General features: G+C 36.7%; 1 protein-coding gene across 6 annotated transcripts in view; it reads left to right on the top strand.

Moving 5' to 3' along the window:
- TBC1D5 (TBC1 domain family member 5) overlaps nt 1-20,142 on the top strand; it is a 321,595-nt gene that overhangs the window by 223,904 nt on the left and 77,549 nt on the right. For all 6 annotated transcript variants that reach the window (XM_075083197.1, XM_075083195.1, XM_075083192.1 and 3 more), the window contains 2 exons: nt 13,130-13,272; nt 19,868-19,974. In XM_075083197.1, coding sequence (XP_074939298.1) covers nt 13,130-13,272; nt 19,868-19,974 — 250 coding nt within the window. The remainder of the gene's footprint in view (nt 1-13,129; nt 13,273-19,867; nt 19,975-20,142) is intronic.

The raw sequence follows: 20,142 nt of genomic DNA, 5'->3' as shown, positions 1-20,142 counted from the left end.
CACAGTTTCACCAGTGATATATATGGCATCCCTGTGCAGCAAGATGCTAATTCTTTTGTGCTTCCTACTCCTTTTAGTAAGGACTAACTTGTTGATTCCTAACTGTGGACAACTAGTCAAGTTTGGAGTTGTCTTTGATTGCAAACATTTTGATTTTGAGTGACGTGCCAATATAAACACAATTGCATTAGCTGATTTGCAAGAAATGTTAGGGAAGTGGTAAGACTACTGCTGTGCTTTCAGGAGGAAAAAAAGGCAGCCATCCGTTATTAATTAATTTTTTAAAGCTTTTCCTTGTGTTTTAGAGATGAACTTTTAGACATGAGCAGTTATTCTGACCCCAAAATGAAAAGAAAAATTATTAAAATAAGCTTGTTTTTTAAGATATACTTTGTGAATTAAAAAGGTGGCTCATAAAAATCGTCAGCTTATGTAGCTGTCAGTTCATCTGACCAACCTGGCAGTAGTGCTGCCCCATGGTCCCTCTACTTGGGAGATATACATTTCAAGCACACGGTGATATGTAACTCGTAGGTGTATAAAATCATAATAGAGCATTTCATCACGTCTAAATAAGAGTAGGTGCATGCTGTCTGAATGGTTAACTGGTGAAAACATTGAATACAAGACATTTGACACTAATCTTACTGGTCAAATCCTCCCCTGAAAGAAGTCTGCCTTGAGAAGGAAGCCATTCACAAGATACCTTTTGCAGAGAGAGCCCAGCTTGATGGGTCGTCGCGTAAGCTACTTGACATTTGTCCCCAGTCAGACCGGATGCCACATGAAAAATTTACTCAGGCGCGGGACTCCCAGGAATAAACATTTCTCTGGTGTTGCTCACCGGGGACTCGGCAAGGTGAGCGGAACTCCAACTTGTCACGGATGCTCTGTTCTGACAAACATAAGTAGATGCTAATGGCTAAATCGTGACAGAATAAAGTCCCACAACCATATGGCTAATTGCCACAACAATATCTTCAGTGTTATTAATCAAGTTTTCATAGTGTGCCATGATAATTGGAATAATTAGAAACAGCATAGGCATTGCTTGCCTCTGCCGCACATACTGCAGACAGGGACCTGGAACAACCGCAATTGCACTTTCTGTGCAGTGTTGTTTAGTGCTTTCCTTTCCAGCAAATACTGTGGTTAATTAATGAATTAGCTGTTTGCCACCAGAGTGTTTTATTGCTAGCAGGGCTTCTGCAGGGGCACATAGGTAGCTAAATGAGACCACTAAGCCCTTGTGCGTCTCCGAAAAATGCCGTGTTCCCATAAGGCTGCAGCCACACAACACAAAACTCACCAGTCATCAGTACTTTGTTTCACAAAAGTAGTTCTTGTTGCTGTAACTAATATGTAAAACAACTTTTTTTTCAGTATATACAGAAAGAATAAAACAAACTCTGCTTTTTTTTTTTGTTTAACAGTTTAAATGAGGGCAAGACTCTGGATAGCAATGATGGGATTAACTTACCAGGCAAAAAAAAATTAACTCTTACTTGCCTTACCCTGTTTGATAATGGAACTGGGCTGCAAACTTATATTCTGCCTTTGAACTAATTATAAATAAAGTGGTGATTCTAACGGTTGTTTGCACTAACCAGCTAAATCATCATTTTGCATGCTCCCTATTGTAACAGCCTCACTTGATTCTTATGTTCAGGAGTATGACAGCAGGGAGGAAACACTTTTGTTTCCTCGGTGCATGCATCAATGTGTAGTTGACTGGTCACTAAAACTGGCAGATTGATGATGATGACTCCCTTCACTGGACGTATGAAGGCATTTAGGCAGACTAATAGATTGAAATGGACTGCTGCATGTATGGCCTCTGAACAGCTTCTTAATTTAGTTTTAGAGCATACAATAGATGTAATATTGAATTCACTGATGATATAAATCTTCTCATTCTAAAAAGTAAATTTCTTCTCTGGGGTGGAGAGCCACAAGGAGTTTTTGAAATGTTATATACTTAATTATAAAGAGGTTTGCAGAAATAAGCCCCCAGTTGGGGGGGAGAAATTCTGTCCATTTTAGCTTTATTGATGTTTAATTTTGACTCTCAAGGGGCAAACATCTCTGAAATAAGCCCATTATACTGTGAGGAAAAGGAGTATAGAAAGACAGGATTCTCTCCCCACTGAGGGCTGCTGTGGAGGTGGTCTGGTCCCTGTGGGCAGCAGTTCCAAACAAGGAACTTCCAGTAGAGTTCCTTCCTCTACGGAGTTGCTGTAAAGTTGGGTGCTCCGGTCATTCATGGAAGATACCCAAACAAAATCCTGGATGCGTAGAAAACGATACTTTAAGTATCTGTCCAGTGGGTTTTTGCATCTGTTTTGGTGTCCTATTATCTCTACACATTTTTCTTAACAGTTCATTGGCATAATTAGCAGGAATTCTCCAAATACTAAAATAAGGCTTCTGCAAAAGGTATGTATAGTAAGATTTTGTTGTTGTTAATAAAGTCTTCATTACTGGTTCCTGTTTTATTCTGAGTATGGCTGCCAAACAGCTTAATGAGATTTTTGTTTTCTTCATATCAAAGTATCACAATTTCAATTTCTTATGCTTTAAGCCCAACCGAAAGATTACCACTTTGTAAAGGCCGTGTCCTTTTACTTCAGATATGTTTGATGTGTGTTTATGCAGTTTTATGAGATAAAGGAGGCAATCTGATATACAATTTAATTAGCTTAAAGTTACCATTTTACTTTATAATGCACATTCTTGGATATATTGTCATCCATAATTTTACTATGAAACCCTAAAACTGCCTTCATTATCAACTGAATTCTCCTGAATTCACCAAAAAACTCCTCTGGTGGGAAATGGGATTAGAAAGGAAGGAAGACTAACGTGGATTGGTGAGCTAGTGGTACAGTCACAACAGGTGTGGTGCCTTGTTGTTTTGAATACAATGTGTTTTCCAGTAGCAGTTCCATTGATGGACATAGGCATATAGCTTCTGAAGAATTTAAAAAAAAGTTAAATCTGCTGAAATTTTTAATATGTCTTATTTAGCGTACCAGAAAAAAGTTCATTTGTTTTAACATTTCAATACAGAGCAACAGAAAGATGATTCAATTGTAGATTTCAATTTTTTATGGACAGAAAAGGCATTTTGTTTAATTGTGAATGGAAAGTCTCCAAGATAGCATATAAACTTCATAATATTTTATCAGTACATATTTGTTACTTCAAAGCTATTAACAAAATTATCTCTCTTCCTTTTCTTTTAAAATGCATGCCCTTTTGATTAAGTCTTGTACAAATAGGTTCTGCAGAGAAATGTAGTAACCTGATAGAAGATTTAACAATATGGGACAGCAAAATATTATAGATTCTTCTTTTAAAGAGAGATTGTACAAAAGGATCGTTGTATCTTTTAAACCTACTGCGTGCATCTTGAATCAATGGATAAAGCTATTAGCAGATTTATTTTATCATCTTAAGAACTGTGCTTTAATTGCAACACTGAGAGTTGTTTTTCTAATATAATTTCTCCACTTTAAAACCAAATTTAATCATTGCTGTTTAAAGATGGAAAAGTTGGGGGGTGGAGTTCCTAATTGCTAATAGCTGATATCAGTAGGAACTTCACTAATTTAGAAGTGCCTCTTTTGTTTCAATAGGTTTATTGCAGCAAACAGTGTTTAAAATCATTCACCTGTAATTATTTTTGTTAAAAAGAAGAAAATGTTTTTGCTACTCTGCAGTGATTTTCAAAACAAAATGCACATGCATCATCAGTATTTAGGACTGTGGGTTTGAATTGCATAAAGGAAAAGAGCAGTAACAATTCAGTAGGCACACCTTCAAGGTCTTACATTTTTCTTTTATGAGCGTAAATATTGGTTATCAAATTAGGGGTTCAGATATGTATCAGAGATTAAGTCCCTCACTCCTTGCACTTAAGGGGTGTTTATCATTAACCTCAAAAGGATTTTTCCAGTAGAATGTAGCAGCCCCCTCCAGTCCTACTACTCTAACTACTGGAGTACAACAGTTTTATACACCCTTCATAGTAATGAATGGTCAGTAAATTATTATAGTCCAATAATTGGATGTCTTTAATATTTACTGCAAACACAGGCTATTCAATGTCAATACAATGGTTGTAATAGTTCTTAATTACTAAGCCTTCGTAAAGTGTTGTGTATGTGAAATACTAAAACAGAAGTATTTTAACTTTTAATGTTTTGGGAGGAATGGACACTGTACTCTTCTCCCAGTGCCAACTTTCTTTAAATTAAATGCTACATTCAGAGGAACATCCACAATATAAATATCGACAAGAAGGTCCGGTTCCTCCCATCTTTCCTGCTGAAAAAAATGGGAAACATGCTTCTGTTTTCACTTCTAAACACATTCAAGTTCTTAGCTCTGTTTTTGAAGTTTTTAGTGTTACGGAAAAGCCAGTTGCAGACTTCTCTCTGATACTAATCAAATCCGTTTTCAAATCAGCTGAACAGACTAATGAGAGGGGCAGGATTTTTTACTCTTCCCTATTCTGCAAGCTTACAGTCTCATAGTTTCAAAAACCAAAATAGCCTCTGAAAAATGATAGTGGGGTGAAGTAGAAAGGGGAAGTATCTGTGATCTAACCAAGCCCATACGACAAGCTAAAACTGATGGAAATCAGACCGATAATGAAAACAGTCGTTGTGTCTTATAATGTGTTAGTCCATAATTACTGTTACAAACAAATTTAGATTCAAGCTGTTCCAGAATGGACTATTGGAAATTTCATGGAGGAACCACTGGCAAAGCCTGTAGATAAAACTACTACTTTAAAAAGTATTTGAATATGCAGAGAAACTAGGATTCTTTCAAAGAAAAAAAGTCAAAAGAAAGTTCATCCATTAGGTAAAGAAAAGGTGAACCAATTATATACAGGTTAAGAGCTTGTTTCAGCCACTCATAATATTGGAGTTTTGCATTGAGAAGACCAATCAAATAAATTGCAACATCAGAGCAGTAACCGAAGATTATATAGGTTTATGAGTTTAATTAGTCTGAATTCCTGCCTTTATAGGACTTTGTCAAATAATCTCTGAATCAGATCCAATCTTACATGGTATCTATCCAGAATTTTGTAATAACATCTATCAGAATTTAAAGATTTCAGTATGGAAAACCACCATATCTTTAGGCAAGTTTCTCCAGTGGTCTACTTGTCATTGGAGGGTTTTTATTTTTCTTTATGAGCTTATTATGGCTTGGTGGGGGAGAGGGAGGGAAGAAATGCTTGTGGTGATCTTTTGTTGTATATTTTACAAGGTTTTTTGCTGGTATGAATTTGTGTATCATTTGTCTTCCCCCTGGTAAAGCCATGCTGATGATTTTCTTGTCCTTCATATGCCTGTAAATGGTTTCCAGGATTAGCTGCTCCATCATCTTCCCAGGGATCAAGGCGAGGCTGACTGGCCTGTAGTTCCCCGGGTGCTCCTTCTTAACCGTCTTGAAGATGGGAGTGACATTTGCTTTCCTCCAGTCTTTGGACATTCTCCCAGTTGCCATGACCAAAGATTATTGAGAGTGGCCTCCCAATAACACCTACCAGCTCCCTCAGCACTCATGGGTGTGTCCCATCAGGGCCCACAGACTTGCTGAAGTATTCCCTGACCTGATCCTCTTCCACCAAGGGTACATATTTGTTGCTCCAGCCTTTTCCCCTGTCTCTGGGACCTGGAATTTCTGAAAGCCAGTCTTGCTAGTAAAGCAAGACAAAAAGGCATTCAGTACTTCAGCCTTATCCATGTCCTGTGTAACCAGGTGCCCTTGTTATAGGGTAGAGTAGAAACGTTGAGCAGAATTTTAACATCAAGGATAGCTTTTAGAGAGTATGGTTACCAGTAATCCTCTTTGTAAAAGTTGTTTTAAAGGAAGTTCCTTATCCATTGGGGTGTATACAACAGCAGGGTGAAGTGGCATGAGAAATGCACACTTTGCAATGGCTGCATGAAGTAGCAAAATACTTCGCTCTTCTCAGCGTTAAGTGGATTCCCATAAACCTGCATGAAAGAACTTCCAAAACAAATTTAGAAGAACATCAAAATACAGCTGTCAACACTTAAAACAGTACAACAGGCTAGAACCACACTGGGGACCAAGACCATAGCAAGAACATGAAGGAAAATTATCTTCCCTCTAGTAGGAGTACCACTACTTCCGGTGAACTTGCCCAAGGCACCCAGCAGTAGTTACTGGTACCACCCAAGAAGTTGGCTATAGGTGGGGAACAACAGCAGGTGACAGTGGCAGCCATGGAAAGTCTGAAGCCAAGGGCAGCACTGACGCCAAAACAAGTGCCTAAAGTTAGTTGAGACCTGGAACAGAAACCTACCCAAAGCAGGCTGGAAGGTTCAGTAGTTTTATTGTAGTACATTCCTAAAAATATTGAACATTACTTACTTCTCTTGAAGATGCAATGGCACGTTTTTCATTAAGCGCATTCCTGCAAGTGAGTATATTACAATTGGTCTGGCTTGAGACAGTGCTAAGTGCTTTTGCCAAGATGGGTAAATTACAGTAAGGAGGGGGAGATAATTATTAGGAACTCATTTTTTAGAAAGAAAAACCTTCTTTAATAAAGAACTGCGTAGAGTCTTCCAAAAATGGAAAGAATTTTTCTTAAGTGCAAAACTGAGTAATCTTTGCCAGTAATCTTAAAGAAACCAAATGGGAAAGGAAGTAATCCAAATAACAATTAGATGCTCATGGCACATAATTTATTTGCAAAAATAAAATTAAAGGTATTTATTTTAAAGAGTTATGCTAGTTTATGTATGATAAAGTAATTAATACAAAGAAATACAGAATATGTAGAACAGCAGGAATTTTCAACAAGACAAATCAAAACATTTTCCCCAGTGGAAAGAAGGCAACAAAGTATACTATGTACCAGATTCTTGTTCATCACTTCAGCCTAAATTCGAGTAGATTTATATTAATAAACAGATGTTCAATATCATTATCATTTAATTTTAAATCTTTATTTTCTGTCAGAAAAACCTATGGTAGTGTTTGAAACTCATATAATCCATGATGTAAATGTGTAGTTTCATTTTTATTTGTATTGTTTTCAAACACCATAATTTTTATCTTTGCATATAATTACTCTTTAAGGCCTCTACTCTTTAAGCTGCAGAAAAGAAAGTCTGGGGATCTTATCATAGTTTTTAAAGTCGTGGGGTTTTTAATACAACTATGCAAAACTTAAAATACAAGTGGATGTCAGCACAAACCAAACAAAATTTGAACCAGAAAAAAAACCCAAAAGGCCTATATTGTATCCGTTCAACAGCAGTAGCCATGATTCGTACGTTCAGTGCAATGATCCACCTAATCTTCATGCAGCCAGTACAGGAGAAGCCGGATTAAATGAATACCCCACATAGGCATGCAGGACAGGACAATCCCACCTAGATCACAGTCACACCAAAGCGTGTATGTCGCTCTCTGGCAGAATAGTAGGCCACAAACCTGAAATTACTTAAATAGATAAGGCAGGTGTATGTGTACACGTAAGAAGAACCTTTTTTATATACTTTCTGTTACCTGTAAGTCTAAGGAGAAGCCGAATGATTTGTTAGATGCTGGCACACACTTTTTTTCCTCCTTATCACACACACTTTTGTACAATCGACATGCGCTGCTGGAGAAGATGTGGTAGAAATCTATAATATTCAAATGTTTTAAAGCCTAAGGAAAATCTGATCATCTCGTCTGCTTTCTCAAATGACAAAGGCCACATAATTTTATCTAATAAATCCAGAATTAACATTTCAATATATGGTTGAAGTAAACACATCTTGCAGCAAGATGTCTGTTTTCATTCCCTTCACAAGTAGATTAAGGCAAAAAATGCAACATATGTTGTAACAGTATCTCACCGTACATCCTTTATGGGTGGGTGCACGTGAGGGTGTGCTGTGTGTAAAATTCTCAGTGTTTAGATCAAACACATTGGAAATTTCTGTAAATCCCTGAAAGTCTGGTGAGCTTCCCATATAACTTCTTATACCATTTTTTTACTTTATTGGGATTTCACATCCTTCTTTCTGTTCTGACAAAATATTGAATTTTAATAAGGTTTTGTTTATTTTAGAAATGTCATTTTATTTATTTTAGAAATTACATTTTGTTAAATGTTACACTTAGCTTTTTTGCCTTTCTTCTCACCTGTGATCATTAAGAGTTTCTCGTGCACCATGAGCGGTACTGCCCTTGTCGAAGAGTAGCTGAAAGAAAAAGTTGTGATTATACTTTGGGCATGTTTCCTTCACTGTCTTCTATTGTTTGAAGGCTTTATTAATCTCTTTAGGACATTCCGTACAAAATCCCTGAACTGTATAAAGCCACAGGAGTCTTAATAAAAGCAAGATTTATTAATAAAGGAGACAGAATAGTGGAGAAATAGACTGTAACAAGTCGAAGCTGAAATGTTGCTAAAGCTTGTCTTGATGGGTCTCCTTCATGTCATTAAAAGAAAGTAAACTATCTTACTCCCCTGTAAATTTCGTCCTCTGACTGAACTTGCCTGTCTCCTCTCTGACTGTGTCTGGCAACTACCAAATCCAGGAGAGTTTCTGGTATCAAATGTCTTCTTTTGAGGGTGCTTTTGCTGAATATTTGCAGCTATCTTTGCTCTTCTCATTCATGCAAGTGTTGACAAGTGCTGCTTCAGGGGCGGGAGCCCCCGTGTTAGCCCTGCCTGCTGCTGGGTACCTCTGCAGAGGGACAGCCAGGGGGATACGCAGCCTTCTTCAGCTGCAACCCACCCAGTGTTCATATGTTAGAAACATAGACGTCTGAAATTATAGAGCAGGCGTCAAGTCAGTCCAGAGTAGTTCTTACTGCCGGGCATTGAAATATTGAACTCTTTTTTCCCCATATAGCTTTAAGTTCTTTTGAAAGTGTTATACAAATGTCGCTCCTCATCCTTTTTCCATATCTTATTTTTGAACAGGCAGATCACAGCTCAAGTCTGTCTACCCATTCTCCTAAATTATTGACCATGACTTTACATAGTAAATTGCACTGGCTACAAATGTTTGCTTGAACATAATTCATGGCAGAGTTTAAAGAGACAGAGCTTACATATCATTTTCTCAGTCAGTAAACAACTGATGTTAATTTTGGCATTTCTCAGTTTCTGAGTGCATAGTTTTGATAAGATGGTGTTCTTTTCAATACTTAGAGTTCATTTAAATAATTTTCTTATTTAAAAAAAAAAGAACAGCAAAACTTGTACTGAGAATAAAATTACATCCTTCAAAATCCTACTGACCCTCCCTTTCTCTGGAAGACTCCCACTAATGAGTAGTGAGTCTTGCAAGCACTGGAAACTAGGTGAACAGCCTCCTCCGCCATCACATCCGCTAAGTGGCACTAGCCTTTGCAGATGGATGATACGCACCTTTGCCACTTCCCATGCAGGAAGAAGGGTGCCGCTGGGGTGAAGGATCGGATGGCAGATGCACCGCTGTGTTGATGGGGAGAGTTAGGAAGAAACAGAACATACTCTATGGAAATCTGCACTCTGCTGTGTTTAGGTCAGCTAAGGAATCATCAAATTTGGGCATTTTTTTTAATATACACAGCAAAAAAGAAACAACAGAGACCTTGTTGTTTTGATTCTAGTCATTCTTATTGAAAAGCTTGGGGAAGAAATAAGCTAAGCATAAGCAGGATTTTTTTAAATCTTGTTCTAATGAACAGTATCAACGAATAAAAATTTAAGCCTTGAGGAGATGCTTGGGGTAGAAATCGTACTGAAGATTGAGTTTAGTAAAAGTATAAATGGCTGAAAACAGGCTCTTACAGTAGAATTTTTAGACAACTTGTTGACAAGTTGTAGGTCCTAGATTTAGTCATTTAGAAGTAGCTTCAGAGTCATGCTTTCCCTTTCCTGGTGTTATTGTTTTTCATATTCTTTCTGATTTCATTGTGCTGTTTTGTCCTCATAAACACTCCTAAACTGTTTGTATCACCTCATCTGGAACTGTTTCTTAGGCTTATTTAATTTTCCTTAAAGAATTAATTCTCTGCCTTCCAAGACATAAGAGAAGATAACCAGCTAAATATACGTAACACATAAGTTAATTTTATTGATGCTTGGAGAATTGTCCTGTAAATCTCAGTCAAAATCATTGTGGTTTAGTTAAAATTGGTATTGCTGGATCATAATTTAATGGTTTTACTAGAGCACAGTTTTCTGCTTTCTTTATATTGTAAGGTCATTAATGAATCATTAGCTATTGCTAGTAATTACTGATCTCTTGAGAATATTGGTTTAATTATATAGGAATCATAAGTGGAAGATACAGTTACATATTCTACAATGTAGGTAGTAGTACCTTGGTGCATTATGGCTTTAAAGAATCTGTATTTATTTTGTAGATTTTAATTGCTAAGTATGCCTGGTAAAATATGAATTATCGTATTACTGCATGTGATAAAAGGTATACTATTGTGAGCCTCGCAGTCTGCAGGTGTAACAGATGTAAGACAAGATTAACAGGACAGAATAATAATTAAACCACAGGCCGCCATCTCAAAAAAAAAGGTTTATAAAGTCCAATGCAATTATTAAGTGTGTCTTAAATTCTCTGCAAATATTTGTAGAAGCAGTAAAAATGTGTTAGTTTGAAAGACAGCTTTTCAGCGTGGACACTTATTTTAAGGAATTAAGATTCCTTTTTATGAATATAAAAGCTGAGTGAAGTCCTGCCATATGGCAGCATGGTTCATAGGCAATAGGGTCCTTGGTTTATAGATGCTGTGAGCTAAATGCTGCCGAAGAAAATAAGAGAGCAGTTAGTATATATGGATTTACAACAGTATGAATTGCTTACTCCCTTTAAGACAGAAAGGTTCAAATAATTAACGGTAATATTATGGTTGGAAAAGGAAGTCCAGTTGTTCTTCAGCAGCTTACATCTGCGAAACGTGATACCTCTGGGGACTGAGATTTAATTTTCCCAGGAGAAAATATAAAAGCAGGAGAAAAAAAGGAATGACTTCTGCTTGAGCAGAATAAACCTGCATCTACAAACGATTAACGCTGCATAATGAAGTAGTAAAGAAGCAAAAGAGGTTTCTAATAAAAGACTAATAACAAATCCCATTACACCATGGTGTATTTTTTTCCCTTGAAGTGTATTAGACTTTTAGCAAGGCTTGTGAATGAGATTTGGGTAGTTGCAAGCAAAGTCAGCTCAAATGCTTCAAGCTTAGCTGAAATTTCTTGCCTAACAGTTTGTGTAACTTGGAAGTTGTGGTTTTACAGGTGGGAGGGGTTGTTAAAGCAAGTAATAGGCTTCACGCAGAGTTTGGGTAATGTTTGTGTCACCATAGGATAATAGCCTCCTGTGGGCTAGGCACTGTAGGGTAATGTGCCACTACATGGCAAAATCCCTTAGAACAGACACGGTATTAAATGCACTAGCTAAGCCTTGCTTTTGTGTTAAAAGTTCTTCTGACTTTCTGTGGCCTGAAAATACATCCTCATAGGAAAGGGGTTTGATCAGAGAGGAAAATACATGGAGCTTGTATTTTGTCATAGCTAATTTTGCGACTTTTATAATTACTGCACTAACATAAAAAGTTACAAGACCTTAGAAGATGAATGTTCGATATAAGGATGAGGTGATGCTGTCCTTTGAAATCATGTGTTTTCACTTTTAAAAGGGACCATGTCTTGCAAGGGAGAAAATTCTGTGTAGTGATCTCTAACTCTCTAACATGGATGTGTTTGCAGATTATACATATGGTTCCGGTGGCAGGGGGAATAAAAGTTTAAGTGAATAAAACCCTGTCTCACAAAACAGTCCCTTTGAACTTCTTTTATAAGAGAGTCTTTTTGTACAGATTGTTGCCATCTTAAAAGCTTGTGCTCAACTGACATGTTGGAATTCATTTGTCTAGAAATGAACTTTTATTACTGGAATCAGGAAAAAAAAAGCAGATGCCTTAAACCAGCAATGAGTTCTGGTATAGAAGTAGTTAAACGTGAATTCTTACAAATGAAAGTAATCTTGATGAAATTTCTAGTTGCCTTTTGAGAAATTTTTGTGAGTTTTAAAGAATGACTTAATTTGCTTAGCAGAAATTTGCAATCAATCTTTTCTTGCCACTGAATAAACAGATTCCACATGCGTGGTAATTTGCATATCCCAGCTAAAAATGTAATTCATTATTTTTAAGTCCATTTCATAATAACTCTTTCAGGATTAATGTTACTAACGATTATTTAGCTCTTTCAAATGTAACCTTAGATAATCCTACCTAAAAAGGTATAAAGCTAGCGTGTCTGTTCTGGAATAGGAAAGCAAAGGGCCTTTCCTGAGGTCAGCAAGTAAGTCAGTGTAAGAGCCAAAACTGAAATAAGAAATCTTGAGAAATAATTTTCTTGTACCGCATCTCAAGCTTCCAGTCTCTAGCAAATATTGCATTTAATAAGACAGATTTTCACATTTTGTTAGGTATGAAAACAGCACAGATACGAACGGGAATTAATGGTATAGTCTACATGTAGATTATCACTAAATCTGGTAGAGATTTAAATTAAGTTTAATCAAAATAGCATCAATAGCATATTTTATATGGAGCTGAAAACAGTCGGCAATAACAGGGAGGAAGCCTCTTCAAAGTAAGTGTGACCCTGTCCGTTTTAACTGCTGTTTGGCATCTGCCTCTGAACTGGCTTTCACTTGACTGGGCTTTTCAGGGCTTCTCATAAACCACTGGCTTCACCCTGCTCTTTTTGCTGTTCCAGGCTATTCTTGCGTAACGTTTTCTCCCTTTCATCTTAGACCATCGTCACATTAAATGCTCAGAAATATGGTATAGGGGATAGATATGTTTTGTCCTTTGAGGTTCACCATGTAATAATATTAGTCGGTTAAGCTTCTACAGTCTGTAATGTATCACTTCTTTAACATAGATGCAGTAACATTTCCACAAATACAATTAGTTAAATGATTATCACAGACCTTCACGCTTTGCAAAATTTTCTGGTAAAATGTTTTGGATTGTAGCTGATCCTGGGATATATCCTGGCTTTACCATACTTGGCAAAACAGAGAAAGACAAATCATGTCTCTTCGTTTTTTTTCAGGCGATGGGTAAGGCTCCTGTTTGGACGTGAATTCCCACTTCAGGACCTTCTGGTTGTCTGGGATGCTCTGTTTGCTGACAGTATTACCCTGAATTTAGTTGACTACATTTTTGTAGCCATGTTGTTATATATTAGAGATGCCTGTAAGTATCAACTATCTTATGATCTTTTAAAAAGAATAAGAGCCTATTTTTCAACGAAAAAGAGGACTTAAGAAATGCTAAATTCATTGTTACTTTTTTAACATACTGAAAATCGTTTCAAGTGCTAGGAGAGGCGCCGTTTGTTATCAGATGCGGTCTGCTGTATTTATGAAGCAAATTGTATCTTGGAGTTAAATGCAGGTTTGTTTTCTGAGTACTTCTGTGGTTTTATATGTAGTTGCAGATTTTATGTGCAGTGAGTGATACAGGTATGTATAGAGCTCCACCTTCTGACCAAGCCGATGAATTGAGTAAAGCCTCCCTTTGACTCTGGAAATATTTTTATGCTGTTCTGCTGTGAGAAATGTGAAAATGCGCAAGACAATGGCTCATAATTTTTGAAGCTATATCTTGACAGTAATGTAAGTGCAGAGATGAAAAACAATTACAAAATAGGTTTATTCTATGCAAGAGTAGCATCTTTAAAAAATTGATCAGTTTATTTTATTTTAGTATGCCTGAAGTACGTGCAAAGGTGAATTCTTACGCTTGGTTATGACCAATAAATACATTAAGTTGGGACAAACAAGAAATCACAAGGATGTTGTTAGCTTATATAATTGTGAATAGGAGGAAGGCATGTAATGATTAATTAAGAGGCATTTATTTCTGTCTCATCTTATTTTGCAAAAAATTCTATATGCAACTTTGCTGCAACAAAGTGTGTGCTTTGCAGTAAGATGAATGTCTGTCATTAAATATATGAATTCTGTAGCATGCTGTTCAGAGTTAATTCTATACAATCTGTAAGCTTTAGGTTATAACAAGGTCACGTATTTGACACAGTTTTGTATTCTAGGACACATGAAGTTTTCAACATCTCTGATTCCTATTTTAGGGCCCAATCTTGAAAATATAACGTGCACGTACTTTACACGTACTGTCATTCCACTGCCTGCCTTCATGTGGTTTTTTAATTACTTTTTAATAAGCATGCAGCATATAGAGCTACCTTACATTCCTCTCAAAGAAGTGGACATTTAATTCAGTTTAGAGGTTTCAAAATTAATGCTGCTGTTTCAGGATGATCTGATTCCAGGTCATTATGTTCTGCAATCTAAATCTGGCTTGTTGATGTGCAGTAGACTGAAATAAGCTTAAAATTTTTGGTATAGTACAGAAGCACGTAAACTGTTTCTTAACATCAGTATTTTATTTTGTGTCATCATTTCCCTTTAAAAAAAATACTATAGAACTGTATTTGTAAGTACCCTCTCTCTCCTAGGGGAGGGAAGGTTGCTCCGGGTTTGTTTTCTTTTGCTTTGTGGTGCTCATGTACAAGTATGGGTATGAGGTAACTAAAAACATGAGCCAGAAATGTGTTCTAGGCATCTGTATGAAATCAGTCTCCCTCTTTCCTCTGAAATCCCCAGGCTTAGTAAATAAAGCAGTAAATAGCTTTCAAGTGGAGTACATTTGCCCAAATGAGATGCAAAGTCATCTCATCAGGACAGCCAATACTTCATACATATAATGTTTCTGTCGCAACTTTCTTTTTGTTCTATAGTTGGACCTAAGTAGTTACTCTGAGCATATTAGAATGGTGAAACAAAACACCTAGTCATAAATACTCTTAAGTTAAATGTATTTTCAAAGTCAAGCTCAAACTCTAGCGATTTCCACCATCCTTGATTCAACAAAAGAAAGCTTTTCTTATATATCTGTAATAGAAAAGGTTTCCATTTTTCCTCATTTTTCATTGCTGATAATATTTGAGCTTTGAATGGAGTTCAAAGTTCTGTCATAATATTGTTTAAAATGTTTTCAAATAAAATAAGTTTCTAAAAACTTCTCTTTATTTGGTGAAAGGAAATGTTAGCTCAAAACACCCAATGACGTTTATCATCTATAAATAAACCATCTGGAAATTTTCAGTTTAAAAACTTTGAAACAATAGGAATGGTAATAGAGCTCCTAAGATACTATGTTATAAAAATGTCAAACATAAGCACTGATAATAATACAATACTGAAAGCATTTGAAAGTTTAAAAATTATGCAGATTCTTTTATACCAACACATTTGGGGATAGGGGAGAAGTTGCTGTTTTGGGAATTGACGGATTTTTTTCTGTGTTTTATTATGATGTTCTCAAGTACATGATTTTAAGAAAGTATTATTTCTGCTATATTTTTCATTTTATTTTTATGATAGTTTTGAAATCCTCTGTTACTCAAACAATATATTATTAAAGGAGAAGGGAGCATTTAGATTATTATTGTTTATACATTTTAGAGATTACAGATACATAATCATGTACACAGCCATTCTGTAAACTGCTCTGTTCAGTTTATTCATCTGTATCCAAGGAGAGCTTTATCTGTGGAGTGATAATACTCACAAGCCAAGTGTAGGGTTGTGTACCAAAGTATCTGTGAGTTTTAATAAATTATTTCCTGGGTTTCTTTGGAAAAACTCATGCAAAACAACCTTCTTTTTTTAAAATCTCTCAAATCAGAAGCATTATTATGTTACTTCTTTTTCACCAATCTGGAAATATATACAGTTGTTGAAATCAGAATGGAGGGAAGGGTGTGGTTCAAAAATACATGTTTTTTATATAGTTCCCTTCAAGAAAGACAAAAATTAACAAACCTGGAAGACCTGTTTGTATTTTGCGTAGTAAACTAACATTATTATTGCACCGGGAGCTAATTTTGACTGATCAGTGTTAGAATAAGTATATTTTTATCACGGTGCCACTTGAAGACTAGCTGTGGCCATTGTTAGGATATATTTTTCCTTATCTAAAAGCGCTCTGAATGTTTTGAGGGAAACAAAGGAGCCACAGCCTCTTCTCAGAAGAGCTGATTTGTTATTTTTTTTATAGTGCAAGATGTTCATATTATCTATGTTTAACTCAATTTAGGGCCTACTAAAGAGAACATAGCCATGTGTAAGGCAGTAGGGTGAAGTAGTCCCACCTTCCTGGGTTAAGAAGTCATCTGGATACAGGATTGGTGGCATCAAACATTAAACTCTTAAGACATTACATGTGGCAGAAAATTAGGACTTGGTTGCAGACAGGTACAGTTAGTTTACATGTTTTCCACCACTATTACTGCTGCTTATGTCCAGGAATGGTTACTGGACCAACAGGAAAAAAAGTCAGTCTTATCTAAAGCAGAAGGGAGAAAGCAATTTGATGTTCCTCTGAGCACTGCATAACAAATATTAATCAAAAGGCAGTAAGATTGCTTTCTGTATATAGAGGAGTTTCTCTACTCCTTTCCCTAGAAATACCAATAGCATTCTTCTTTGGACAAGCGGGAAATTGTTGTTCACAATGAAAGTTGGATCCAGATGTGACTCTTGCCAAGTCAATTAGTGAAGGAAAAGCACAGGTACAGAAGCACCAAGTTTATTTTAAGGCAGCTGGCCACAGTGTAAGATATTTCACCATTGAACTTCAGCACCATCCAGCTACTGCTGAGACTGGATAAATTTGTATTGCCCAGAATCTCCTTCCAGAAACTTTATCCTACAGTTTTGCTTTTAACTCCAATATGCATATTCAGAGAAACAGTGTTTGGTTTGTTTTACTGCTCTTTTCTCTATCATTTTTAAGAACACTGCCACTCTGTTGGATTATATTATACATTTTGTCCTGAAGAGGCAAGAATTATAGAACGGTTTGGGTTCGAAGGCACCTTCAAGAATCATCTAGTCCAATCTCTAGCCATGAGCAGGGACATCTTTCACTAGATCAAGTGGCTCAAAGGCCCACCTAACCTGACCTTGAACCCATCCAGGGGTGGTGCATCCACAACTTCTCTGGGCAACCTGTTCCAGTGTCTCACCACTCTCATCTTAAAAGAATTTCTTCCTTACACCCAATCTAAATCTACTTTCTTTCAGTTTACAACCATTGCCCCTTTTCCTGTCACTACAGGCCCTACTAAAATGTCTCTCTGTCTTTCTTATAGCCCCCTTAATGTACTGAAAGGCTGGAATAAGGTCTCCCTGCAGCCTTCTCTTCTCCAGGCTAAACAACCCCAACTCCCTCAGCCTTTCTTCATATGAAAGGTGCTCCAGCCCTCAGATCATTTTTGTGGCCTCCTCTGGACCAGCTCCAACAGCTCCATGTCCTTCTTGTGCTGAGGGCTCCAGAGCTGGATGCAGGACTCCAGGTGGGGTCTCACCAGAGCAGAGCAGAGGGGCAGAATCTGCTGGCCACGCTGCTTTTGATGCAGCCCAGGACAGGTTGGCTCTCTGGGCTGCAAGCACAGATTGACGGTCCCTGGGCAGCATAGAGATCACTCTGAAACCAAGGGTACCAAGAGGTGTTTCAGCAAAGTAATCCCTTTAACCCAAGGTTCTCCAGCAATTAGAGCACAGGCAGTACTGTTCTTTTCTGTAAAGATTTCTACATGAAAAGGGGACAGCTGAATATGTGGGGAAAACCCTGAAGATAAAATAAACATAAAAGTTAGTAGGCCTTAAAGTGATGGAGGTTTTTTAGCTTTCTTTGGATGGTAAAGTTTTGTTTCAAACTTTAACTTTTAGAGACCAGAGGGGACACAGGCCATTGCCCAACAGTTTTTATTTTTTTCTGTTATTCATTTTTATACATTTCAAAAAATTAATAATTAGAGTAAACGTCTTGTGGTTGAAAATATAAATTTTTGTCAGGGGTCTAGTCTGCACCATTAAAGAAAATGAGCTTTTTTAATATTTACTTTTCTCTATATCTGTGAGACAGCAAAGAACTCTTCCAGGAAAAATAAAGACAGGATAATTTTAATCCATTTTACACTGCAGAATTAGACACATACTGATCTGTTCAAAAGAGAAATGCATTGGTCTTACTGCCTATCATTTATAAATGTGTTTAGAATTTACTATCCATTTTCAGTATTTTTATTTGCTTTGGTAAAAAGGCATCATGATCATAACTGCAGTACAGTATCTTAAATTTGATTTACGTATGAGAGTTTGATTGGGTAGGTATTGCTCGTATTATACTCCTCTGAATGAACTCTGACGGAGACCATTGTATTGTGTTATTATGCCAGCTTTGTGACTTCAAGAAGAAAAAACAGGTACCTGAATATGAGCAAGAAAAACAAAGGGTAGGAAAAAGAACAGGCAGAGCAGATAAAGAATGAGTAGGATAAGTGAGTGCTTTACAAATGAAAGCAGATGTATGAAATTACAAGCTGTCGGATCAGCAACGGAAATGAAGATGATAAAGTGGTTCCCTACACAGATTATAATTATTCATTTTGCCCAGTCCTGCATCTTTTCCCCATAATCCTCTTGCTGAGGGAGGAAAGGTACAGGAGGATATGAGGTTTATTCACATGAAAGAAAAAAAGTAAAACATTTGAATCCTTGTGTCCACAAAACAGTCCTTTATTTTGCCTTTTATTGATTCAAAAAAATTTTTTATTTGCAATGATCCTTTCTGGTGTAGAGGCCTGATTAATTAAAAGTATTTGTTACTACAGCTAAAGTTCTCAGAATAGTAAAGTTTGGTAAACATTTATTTACAATTGCTATTGTTAGAGGCTGTCTTTATGTTGCAGAGTGCAAGCGTCATTAACAGGCATTGCTTTGACAGCTGTGGCAGATGGATTGTCTGGATTTAGATGGTGCAAAAGAAATGAAGTAGTTTACGTAGACCTGCCTGAAAAGATGTCTTTAATAATTGCACTCATTAGATTGATTGGGGGGGGGGAGGAAAAAAAAACCAAAACAGAAGATGACAACAAGAAGCAAAGAACCGTAGAGTATACTTACATAGATTCAGATAAAATCAAGCACAATTACAATAAAATTACGAACTTTAGCAAGGCATGCTGAAAATCTCCTGAATAAGTAAAAAATTCTAATAAAGTTAATGGTATTCTATTTTAAGTATTTATTAAATTAAAATCTAGCCTTTTCCCTTTTTCCTGAAGATTTCGTGACTAGATTCTGATTTACAAGACAACAAGGAGTTGTTGACATCATTTTACATATGTGGATATGTGGGGGGGGGGGCATGTATGTGTATATGTAGATAAGAACAACATAAAAGCTATTTCAGCAAAGAATTGTCAGAGTGGGGGAAAGTTATCATAAAAGCAGGACCAAGAGTAAACTTTATCTCACAAATTACCATACTTAAATTTAAGTGTCTGCAGATGAGTGTCTGAAAAGTCCGTGTCCATTAGGGAGGGTAGGACTAGCTCGTCAAGCTCCACTGACTGTATTGCCCTGACCTCCACTGACTCAGGCAGACTTCAGATGCACAACTACAGAGATCTAAATTTAGGCATCTAAATCTGGAGCTAACATAAATGTCTATGACATAAAGTCAGTGGTAGGTTTAGCATTGTCCTTAATGATGTTGGACCAAGTGTAGTCATGAAACTTGATTATGCAATATCTTCTTTTACTCTGGGCACTGCTTGAGTCCTAGGACCTTAATGTGGGAAAAGACAGCTGAATCTGAACTGTAATGAATCTACTGGAAAAGGTGCTGGTTTGGAATATCAAAATAAGACAGTAATATTTCACTTTTTTATCTTTTTTTTTTTTTTTCATTGTAGTGATTTCAAGTAATTATCAGACCTGTTTGGGACTTCTGATGCATTATCCACCTATTGGAGATGTTCACTCCCTTATCCTAAGAGCACTTTTTCTCCGAGATCCAAAGGTGAGATGCTTGCTTTGTAAACACAGGGAATAAGTCTCTGTAATAAAATGTTCTAAATACTATGAAGTTAATAACAACCTACATTTTGTGGACTACACTGTAGTTTCAAGTTTCTCCTTACCTGACAAAAATGCTGAAGGAAAGCATTGATAACCAAGAGTAGAAACA

This window comes from Phalacrocorax aristotelis, chromosome 2, assembly GCF_949628215.1.
Source record: "Phalacrocorax aristotelis chromosome 2, bGulAri2.1, whole genome shotgun sequence".
Lineage (NCBI taxonomy): Eukaryota > Metazoa > Chordata > Aves > Suliformes > Phalacrocoracidae > Phalacrocorax > Phalacrocorax aristotelis.
This window is presented reverse-complemented; position numbering and strand designations above follow the sequence as displayed.